General features: G+C 48.1%; 3 protein-coding genes across 3 annotated transcripts; 2 read left to right on the plus strand and 1 right to left on the minus strand.

Annotated features, from left to right (window-relative positions):
- Positions 1–1,050, plus strand: ENH_00083450 (AGAP006448-PC, related; the record flags this gene model as incomplete). Its single annotated transcript, XM_013583441.1, has 3 exons — positions 1–134; positions 459–659; positions 877–1,050. Coding segments are annotated over 3 exons (509 nt in total), but the record flags the coding sequence as incomplete, so codon positions are not given.
- A 1,954-nt stretch (positions 1,051–3,004) lies between these two features.
- Positions 3,005–7,293, minus strand: ENH_00083460 (hypothetical protein, conserved; the record flags this gene model as incomplete). Its single annotated transcript, XM_013583442.1, has 14 exons — positions 3,005–3,088; positions 3,352–3,429; positions 3,528–3,598; positions 3,819–3,867; positions 4,061–4,124; positions 4,317–4,363; positions 5,155–5,186; positions 5,555–5,616; positions 5,821–5,932; positions 6,184–6,275; positions 6,480–6,554; positions 6,826–6,907; positions 7,105–7,153; positions 7,291–7,293. 14 exons carry the CDS (start codon positions 7,291–7,293, stop codon positions 3,005–3,007), a joined length of 900 nt encoding a protein of 299 aa, XP_013438896.1.
- A 1,814-nt stretch (positions 7,294–9,107) lies between these two features.
- On the plus strand, positions 9,108–9,482 carry ENH_00083470 (hypothetical protein, conserved; the record flags this gene model as incomplete). Its single annotated transcript, XM_013583443.1, has 1 exon — positions 9,108–9,482. One exon carries the CDS (start codon positions 9,108–9,110, stop codon positions 9,480–9,482), a length of 375 nt encoding a protein of 124 aa, XP_013438897.1.
- Between the last annotated feature and the right edge of the window lie 518 nt (positions 9,483–10,000).

Below are 10,000 nucleotides of genomic sequence, written 5' to 3' on the forward strand. Positions count from 1 at the left end.
CAGAGGGAGCGGTGGGATCGACGGGATCGGGATCGGTGGGATCGAGTCGGGGGCAGCTGGGGAAGGTTGTGGGGCCTGGAGACGTCATAGGGGAGTTGGCTTTGCTTTATAACTCCCCGAGAGCGGCCACAGTTGTCAGCAAAGAAGTTTGCAAATTGTGGAGATTAGACAGAGACTCTTTTAATAGTATTGTCAAGGGAGCGGCCACTCGCAAACGCGAGATGTACGCCAGCTTTCTCTCCAAGGCGAGCAAACCCTAAACCCTAAACCCTAAATTAGGGTTTCGCGACCAGCGGCAGTCTCCAGCGCCGCCTTCCTCCAGCCAATCCGCCTGCAATTATCTTCTGCTTCCTTCCGCAACTCCCTCCTGCTGCTGCTGCTTTCCGCAACTCCCTGCTGCTGCTGCTGCTGCTGCTTTCCGCAACTCCCTGCTGCTGCTGCTGCTGCTGCTGCTGCAGGTGACGCTGCTGCAGTCGATGAGCACTTACGACCGGCTGAAGCTGGCGGACGCGCTGCGAACAGAAACTTATTCGGATGGAGAGTTTATAGTTCGTCAAGGAGAAGAAGGAAACACTTTTTATTTAGTCGAAGACGGAAAAGCCAAAGTCTTCCAAACCCCCGAGGCCGGGGGCACCCCCGTCCAAATCGGCAGCTACCAGGTCCCAAACCCTAAACTAGGGTTTGCAACCCCAAACCCTAAACTAGGGTTTGCAACCCCAAACCCTCAACTGGGGTTTGCAAGCCCAACCCTAAACTGGGGTTTGCAACGCCAAGTTCTAAACGCGAGCGCCCTGCTGCACAGGACGGCCTGGCGTCTAGCAATTAGGGTTTAGGGTTTAGGGTTTAGGGTTTAGGGTTTGGGGTTTGGGTTTGCAGAGCGGGGACTACTTCGGAGAGCTGGCGCTGCTGACTGGAGAGGCGCGAGCAGCAAATGTTGTCAGCGATGGTTTTTGCAAAGTGGCGGCTTTGGAGAGAAAAAGCTTTAAAAGACTTTTGGGATCTGTCGAAGAAATCTTGAGAAAAAGAGCCCTCGACTATAAAAGAAAATAAACAAAACGAGGGTTTAGAACGAGGGTTTAGGGTTTAGAACGAGGGTTTAGGGTTTCCGCGGGACGCACCCGCTCCAGCTGCTGCTGCTGCTGCTGCAGCAGCAGCAGCAGCAGCAGTTTTAGCAGCAGCAGCAGCAGTTTTAGCAGCAGCAGCAGCAGTTCGTCAGCAGCAGCAGCAGCAGCAGCAGCAGCAGCGTTTAGTTGGCATTTGATGGGCATTTAAGTGGAATTAAATTGGAACTTAAATGGAATTAAATTGGCAGCTTTTGAAGCAGCAAAATGTCCGGATTTGCTGCGGAGTGGCAGCTGCAGCGCGAGAGGAAAAAGAGCGAAAAGGACAAAAAGTCGGCGAAAATGCGCAAAAAAAAGAAAATTGCGGAAAATTGGAAACTAAATGGACTTTTATTTCATTAAGTTTCAATTAATTGCAAAAAAAACAAAAAAAAAACAAAAAAAACAAAAAAAACGAAAAAAATTAAAATAAATTCCAGTCAGCCCAGGTGTCTGTACACCGCAGACAGCCCAGGTGTCTGTACACCTCAAACTGCCGCATGCAGACTCTTCCGAAACTTCCGACTTTTCCTTTTTATTCTATTCTTGCGTTATTACTTTTATTATTTATTTTCTTGTTTCTGCAAACCCTAAACCCTAAACCCTAGCCCCCAAACGCCAACTCCTAACACCTTTATTTATATATGTTTGTGTGCCTTTCCAAACCCTAAACCCTAAACTCTAAACCCTAAACCCTAAACCCTAAACCCTAGTCTCTAGCAGTGTTGCTTGCCGGTCGCTTATCAAAAAGAAAAAGGAAGAACAAGAGTTTAACAAGAGTTTAAAAAAGGAAGAATCCCCAAACCCTAAACCCTAAACCCTAAACCGCGAGCGAGGGTTTAGTAAAACTGAAAATTAGGGTTTAGGGTTTAGGGTTTGGCGGCAGGCTGTGAAAAGACCAGCTCTCGCAGACACACTGGCACAAATAAGTGAACTAATGAATAACAATAAATCCACATCAAACAATAAACAAATAAATTAACAACAATAAATGAACAACAACAACTTTACAACAATTAATGGATTTAATTAATTCAATTAATTAATTAAAATAAAGATATAAACGAAAGCAACAAAGAAACCCCAAAAGAAGAGATAGAAGGAAACAAACAAGAAAAGCTGTTGGCCTTTTACCGCCGACAAACACTTTAAAGAATAGACAACTTCATGTTTAGGGTTTAGGGTTTAGGGTTTAGGGTTTGGGAGAAGGCTGGAACGCAGAAAGCAGCGCGTTTGCGTCAATTAAAAAGAAAAAATAGATGAAATTAAAACAAAACCCTTTTCAAAAGAAACAAACTTTTGGAATTAAATTAAATCAATTAGTTGTGCATAAAGCCATGCATGCATGGGAGCATTCACATTTGGGGTGTATAGACAGCGCTTCTTGCGTTCAGTTACATCTTTATTTACAACTCACCACTCGCCATTTATTGTTTTCTGTTTATTGTTCTTTATTTGTTTTATTTTCGTTTATTCTTTTGAAGGAACTGGACATCCACTTGGCGGCTTTCGCCGCTGGGAAACAAAGACACTGCGTTGTTGTGCGGAGGTGTACGTACACCTGAAGCCGACGTGCGTCTGCGAAGGAACTCCGGGAAAGAAACCGCTCAGAAAGGAACTGTAAATGTGAATTTAATTATATAAAGCAATTCTAAATGTTAATTTGAATTTATAAAAGAGAAATTCAACAAATTTAATTCATTTCCGCCACAATAAATACAGCCCCGCCACCCGCAGCACTGGGGTGTATAGGCAGCTCCGCTCGAGCAGACGCAAAAAAAGGCAAAGGCCGGTTCATTTGCATTTATTTGCATTCATTTTTGCATTTATATTTATAATTATTCATTTATTATGCATTGTTCATTTATTTGTTTGTTTATTTGTTCTTTTATTCATCATTTTCTTCATTTGTTCATTTCCTCCGCGCTGTAAAAACCAATCGCTGCGTAGCCAACGGCGTTTTCAGATGCGCTGCGGATCGGCGATGACTGAAGAAATAAATAAACAAATAAATAAATAAATAAATAAATAAATAAATAAATAAATAAATAAAAATAAATAAATGAAATAATAAATATATAAAAAGTGAATAGTGGATACAGATAAATGAGTTTAAAGGGCTTAATGGAGAGCCGTCAAAGAGAGGCAACAAAGAGAGCAAAACAAAGCAGTGCTAAACTTCCATCTCCGCTACAAACCCTAAACCCTAAACCCTAAACCCTAAACCCTAAACCCTCGACCTTGAGCTCACTTGCGAATAGGCTAAAAGAGAAGCAGAAAATAAGTCTTCAGCACGTTGACCAGATGATTCTGCCACTCTCTCTAGCAGCTGCGCAAGCACCCACAGACGAGCGTTTAGGGTTTAGGGTTTGAGACTTGGAGCTTAGGGTTTAGGGTTTAGGGTTTAGGGTTTAGGGTTTCGCCCACCCGCAAAAACAAAAGCAACGCGTCATAGCCGCAAATTCTGTTGTGGGTCTTCGCAACGTGCTCCTCGAGGCCTGTACAGACACCCTAAACCCCAAACCCTAAACCCTAAACCCTAAACCCTAAACCTTAAATCCTAAACCCTAATTGATAATCTAGGCGTTTGCAATCAACTCATCCTGCGGCGGCTTGCCTCAAGTGCAGCAAGAAAAAACTCTAGGGTTTAGCAGCTGTGCTGAACAAGGGTTTAGGGTTTAGGGTTTAGGGTTTAGGGTTTGAGGTTCCAAGACTCACAGGAACCGTTGAGATTGACGACACAGTCAATTGCCTCGCGGTCTAGTGCCTGCAGCAAACCCGAAACCCTAAACCCTAGGCACTTTAAAACCCTAAACCCTAAACCCTAAGCCCTTTAAAACCATAAACCCTAAACCCTAAACCCTAGACCCTGGCCTGTGAGTGCCTAGTGCTCGAAAAGGTGCAGCAAAATGCCCTGGAGGATTAGGGTTTAGGGTTTAGGGTTTAGGGTTTAGACGCACTTGTATTTTCTTGTAGAGCGGCAACGACTTATCGACGTTTTCAGGCAGGTAGGAGTAATTGCTCCTGCACAAAAACCCTAAACCCTAAACCCTAAACCCTAAACCCTAAACCCTACTAAGCTCTAGAGCCTCGGGTTTGCGAATTTGGCCGAGAGCATGGCAGCTCAAGGGCGAGCGTGCCAAAATTCACACTGAGGGATCTTTGCTAGGGTTTAGGGTTTAGGGTTTAGGGTTTAGGGTTTGCAGCTTTTCTTACCTCGGGCCCCAATGAGACCAATCCGTCGATATTACAAACACAGTGTCCTGAGGCCCACAGTGAACAGAACAACAGCTAGCTAGCTAGCTAGCTAGCTAGCCATCTAGCTAGCTAGCTGCTGCTAAGCTAGCTACTCCTTTAGCTAGCTAGCCAGCCAGCTAGCTAGCAATCTAGCTAGCTAGGCGCCACCAAGCGAGTTACTTCTCTAGCTAGCTAGCTAGCTAGCTAGCTAGCTAGCCAGTTATCTAACCAGTTGTCTCTCTGCCTGACGGTCTAGCTGGCTAGCTAGCCAGCTAGCTATTTGCCTAGCTAGCTGTGTCGCTAGCTGACTTAGCTAGCTAGCTAGCTAGCTAGCTATTGGGCAGCTAGCCAGCACATTGGCTGCTGTTCGGCCACTTAGCCAGCTGATAAGCGGACACGGCTCTAAGCAGCGAGCTAGCTAGCTAGCTACTTGGCTAGCTAGCTAGATAGCTATTTGGCTAGCTAGCTATCCTGTTAGCTAGCTATTTGGTCAGCAGGCCAGCTAGCTAGCTAGCTAGCTAGCAAGCCAGACAGCTATCGAGCTCACAAGCCACGAGGAGCTCCTGCTTGTACCTAAATAGTAGGCATAACAACTAGCTAGCTAGCCAGCTAGCTAGCTAGCCAGCTAGCTAGCTAGCTAGCTAGCCAGCCAGCTGGCTAGCAGCTAGCTAGTTATTCAGCTAGATAGCCAGCTAGTCAAATAGCTAGCCGGCTATTTAGCTAGCTATCGATTTAGCTAGCTAGCTATTTAACTAGCTAGCCGCTTAGCTGGCTAGCTAGCCAGTTAGCTAGCTAGCTAGCTAACTACTGCGCTTACTGGGTCCATAAAGAAGGGAACCAGGGTCTCCGCTGCAGCACAAACGGGCGGCAAACCCTAAACCCTAAACCCTAAACCCTAAACCCTAAAACCAAAGTAAACGAAACTACCCACAAAAAATCTGTGAGAAATCGAATCCCTAGCTAGCTGGCTAGCCAACTAACTAGTTATCTAGCTAGCTGGCTGGCTAGCTAGCTGGCTAGCTAGCTGGCTAGCTAGCTGGCTAGCTAGCTGGCTAGTTAACTAGCTAGCTGGATAGCTAGCTAGGTGGCTAGCTAGCTAGCTAGCTAGCAAGCTAGCTACACAGCATTTGCCATTTCAGAATGCCTGTCAAGTAAAGCACCGACAGAAACCATTAGGGTTTAGGGTTTAGGGTTTAGGGTTTTGGGCTGCGACTCACCGTACATAGACAAGTCCTCTTTAAACAGCCTTCCCACATATACAGGCACCAACAGAGTCCCTCTGCAGCACAAACCCTAAACCCTAAACCCTAAACCCTAAACCCTAAACCCTAAACCCTGGACCCCTGCTCAGGTAGCATTGTCTTTAAGAAGCGCACATGAATAGGAATGGCGCGCCTCAAGAGACTTCCCCCACCCTGAACCGTAAACCCTAAACCCTAAACCCTAAACCCTAAACCCTAAACCCTAAACCCTAAACCCTCACTCTGGCAGCACTGTCTTTAAAAAGGGAATTTGAAGAGCAATGGAATGTTCGTCTTTTTCTGCAGCTGCAGCAACGGTGTCGTAGAGGCCCGTGGAGAGCAGCGCGCGAAGCACTGCAGCAAACCCTAAACCCTAAACCCTAAACCCTAAACCCTAAACCCTAAACCCTAGCCCGTAAACCCTAATTCTGAATCCTGCAGAAGGGCACTGCGCTGTGGCGCAGCGTCGAGTCGCTAGGGTTTGGGCCTAGCGCTGCGGCCCGTGGCTGGACGCCCAGGACCGAGGGTTTAGAGTTTAGGGTTTAGGGATTAGGGTTTAGGGTTTAGGGTTTAGGGTTTGCCTTCGCCGTCAAGAGGCACTGAACCTATGGGAGTGCCAAAAGCTGTAAACTCCTCCGGAGGCAGCAGCAGCCCAAAACCCTCTTGATGCCACGGGGCCAGCAGCAGCACGCGCTTCCTGCAAACCCTAAACCCTAAACCCTAAACCCTAAACCCTAAACCCTAAACCCTAAACCCTAAGCCCCAAACCCTAAACCCTAGCTGCAGCCAGACGCGTGCTGCGCCCCTGCAGACTGCGCAGCACTCAGGGGAGAGTGCTTACCCCAAACCCTAAACCCTAAACCCTAAACCCTAAACCCTAAACCCTAAACCCTCGGCGTACACTCTTCGCTGCAAAGCTTGCATTTGTTTATAGCCCACGGCCGCCGTAGACCCGGAATAGACAAAAGCCGCGTGCCTGCACGTAAACCCTAAACCCTAAACCCTAAACCCTAAACCCTAAACCCTATGAGAGGGTTTGCGACGATCTTTGCACGCGAATTCAGGGTTAAGCCTAAAACACCAAATTGGGGTTTGCTACTTCAAGACAAACTGCAGGCCAGGCTTGAAGACAAAACCCTGAATTAGGGTTTAGGGTTTACGGGCCCGGGCGATGGCCCAGGGTTTGGGGTGTACTGCAGTATGGCTTCGGGATCTACGAAAACCCTAATTTAGGGTTTAGGGTTTACGGGACAGCAATGGCCTTCACTGTGCCTGGAAAGGTCTCTGCCGATTCCAAAAGCGAGTCGACCTCGGCGCGAAGCTCAGCAGCTGCAACGCAAACCCTAAACCCTAAACCCTAAACCCTAAACCCTAAACCCTAAACCCTCAGCCCTAGTCCCCACAACTCAACATCTAAATTATTGGACCTGAAGCCAAGATTTCGGCCCAAGGAGCCCGAGGAGGAGCTCCAGCAGCCCATCAAACCACAATTTAGGGTTTAGGGTTTAGGGTTTAGGGTTTTGCACCTGTTCCAGGAAACCAAGTCCCTGCTTGGTAAGAAGGGCGGAGAACTCCCTGAGCAGACAGCAAACTGAACGCTGAGCCCCAAACCCTAAACGCTAAACCCTAAACCCTAAAAAAGGGTTTCCGTTGGGGAGGCTCGGCGGTGCCCTGGGTGCCTGTTGAGGGTTTAGGGTTTGATGCGTCTTCACCATGGCATCAGTGCGAAGAGGCAGCAGCAGCAGCAGCAGCGGCAGCAGCAGCAGCAGCAGCAGCAGCAGCTGCTGCTGCTGCTGCTGCTGTGGTGCTTTCCATAGAGCCATCTGCATCCGCAGCAGCACAGCTGAAGCGGCAGCGGAGGCCCTAAACCCTAAACCCTAAACCCTAGCCCCCAAGCGATCCCGTTTGCTAGGGTTTAGGGTTTAGGGTTTAGGGTTGGGCTGGAAGTGCTTTAAAGGCGCGAAAGCTGCGGGGGGCCCCTTGGGGGCCCCCCGAGGGTTTTGCTGCATGTGGCTTCTGTTTTGAGGGTTTAGGGTTTAGAGGGTTTGTTAAAAACCATTTAAAGTAAATAAAAAATAAAAAAAGAAATTAAATAAGCTCAGGGAGAAGAAGGGGCCTCGAGGGAAGCGACTGGAGCGGAAACCCTAAACCCTAAACCCTAAACCCCAAACCCTAAACCCTACACCCTATTTACCTTTGCGAAACCCTAAACCCTAAACCCTAAACCCTTGAAAGCAAAAGGAAAACGAGTTTCTAGCGCCTGGCCAAATACACTAGAGGGCCCCCACGGCTTCTGCTGGCGAAGCTGCTCTAGGGCTTAACAACCCTAAACCCTAAACCCTAAACCCTAAACCCTAGACGCTAAACCCTAAACCGTGGAGCTTAAAAACGGCCAAAACCCTAAACCCTTTCCGTCTAAGAAAGCCAAAACCTCTTCAGTTTCAATTTATTTATTCTTTTTTAGTTTTAATAATTTTTGATTTCGCCGTTGGCGGCGCTGCGCAGCAGTTCAGGTGTACGTACACCCCAGATTGCGCGGCTCGGGGCGTCGGTGGCGCTGGGGGGTTTTCGCGGCGATTTTGGCTGGAAAAAAAGGGAAAAAGGAAATAAAAAGGGAAATAAAGAATAAAAATGGATTTTTCAATTAAAATAAATCCATTTGAGCCTTTAAATCTCCGCAAATCCGCGGCATCGGCTCAAACTCGCGGCGGCTTCATCTAGCGGTCAGCCGCGGGCGCCGCTGGGCTCTCCTTTTTGCTTCTTTGCGTTCGTTTTCTTTTTTTGTTTCTTCTTTTATTCCATTTGATTAAATTTAATTCAAATTTTCCTTTTTTTCCCCTTTTCAGCCGCTCTTTTGCCCGCCCGAAGCGCCGCGCAGCTCCCGTCGATGCTATTTCCCTGTTTCCAGCTGGCCCCGCAGCCTAAACCCTAAACCCTAAACCCTAAACCCTAAACCCTAAACCCTCAGCCCGACCATTTGCGGCGGGCTCTTTGCGAACCAGTGTCGGGTGTCTAGCCACCTCGTTCTGGTGTACCTGCAGCTCCCCGGCTATCTGCAGCTTCTTGAGCTGTACAGACAGCTCAGCAGCTTTTGCTGCAGCAGCAGCAGCGCCTAAGGGCCTCCCGGGGTGTATCGGCAGCTATTTGAGGTGTATCGGCAGCTATTTGAAGTGTATCGGCAGCTATTTGAAGTGTATCGGCAGCTCTCCAGGTGTATCCGCAGCTCTTCAGGTGTATCCGCAGCTCCTGAGGTGTATCGGCAGCTATTTGGGGTGTATCGGCAGCTACTTGGGAGCCCTTTGAGGTGTATCGGCAGCTCTTCAGGTGTATCGGCAGCTCCTCAGGTGTATCGGCAGCTATCTGGGGTGTATCGGCAGCTAATTGGGGTGTATCGGCAGCTTTTGAGGTGTATCGGCAGCTAATTGAGGTGTATCGGCAGCTTTTGAGGTGTATCGGCAGCTAATTGAGGTGTATCGGCAGCTTTTGAGGTGTATTGGCAGCTTTTGAGGTGTATAGACAGCTCAAAAAAATGCAGAATTATCCCTACAGCTTCTCAACACCTCCTGCTGCAGTGTACGGGGTGGGGGGCTACGGCTGGGACCCTTACAGCAGCCAGCTGCAGCAGCAGCAGGTGCTGCTGCTGCAGCAGCAGCAGCAGCAGCAGCGCCGCCCGCGCAAGTGCCCCCTCATACTTGCTGCTGAGGCCGTCGGCTGGTGCCTTTCTGCTGCTGCTTGTGTCTGCTGCGCTGCAGTAGGTGCTGTTGTGTCTTGCTGCCACGCAGCAGCAGCAGAAGCTGAAGTCCTCATTGACAGCAGCCAGCAGCAGCAGCTGCTGCAGCAGCAGCAGCAAACGCCCTACAAGCAGTACCAGGCCTACAGGCAGACCCAGGCATATAATTACTAATGGGTTAATTAATTAATTATTAATCAATTATTATTAATAATTAATTAATTAATTAATTAATTAATTAATTAATTAATTATTAATAATTATTTAATAATTAATTAATTGGTTAAAATTAATTATATGCCAACTCAAAAACTGCGGATCGGCGGGGCGAGGCCATAGCAACAGCAGCAGCAGCAGCAGCAACAGCAGCAGCAGCAGCAGCAGCAGCAGCAGCAGCAGCAGCAGCTGCAAGCGCATTGTCGCTGCGTCGGGGTACAGCAAACCCTCGCGGCACGTAGCACAGCAGCACCCAAACCCTAAACCCTAAACCCTCGGCAAATTTGTTCTGCTGCTCGAAGGGTTTAGGGTTTAGCTAGGGTTTAGAGTTTGTTTCGAATTATTTCATTTGTTCTTTTCAATTTCAAACCACCAAAGTTTCCTTTCAAAAGACTCACAGGCCCAGAGCCTTTTAAACGTGCTGCTGCTGCAGTCGCTGCTGCTGCTGCTGCTGCAGTCGCTGCTGCTGCTGCTGC

The sequence above is a fragment of the Eimeria necatrix genome, genomic scaffold, assembly GCF_000499385.1.
Source record: "Eimeria necatrix Houghton genomic scaffold, Enh_scaff930, whole genome shotgun sequence".
Lineage (NCBI taxonomy): Eukaryota > Apicomplexa > Conoidasida > Eucoccidiorida > Eimeriidae > Eimeria > Eimeria necatrix.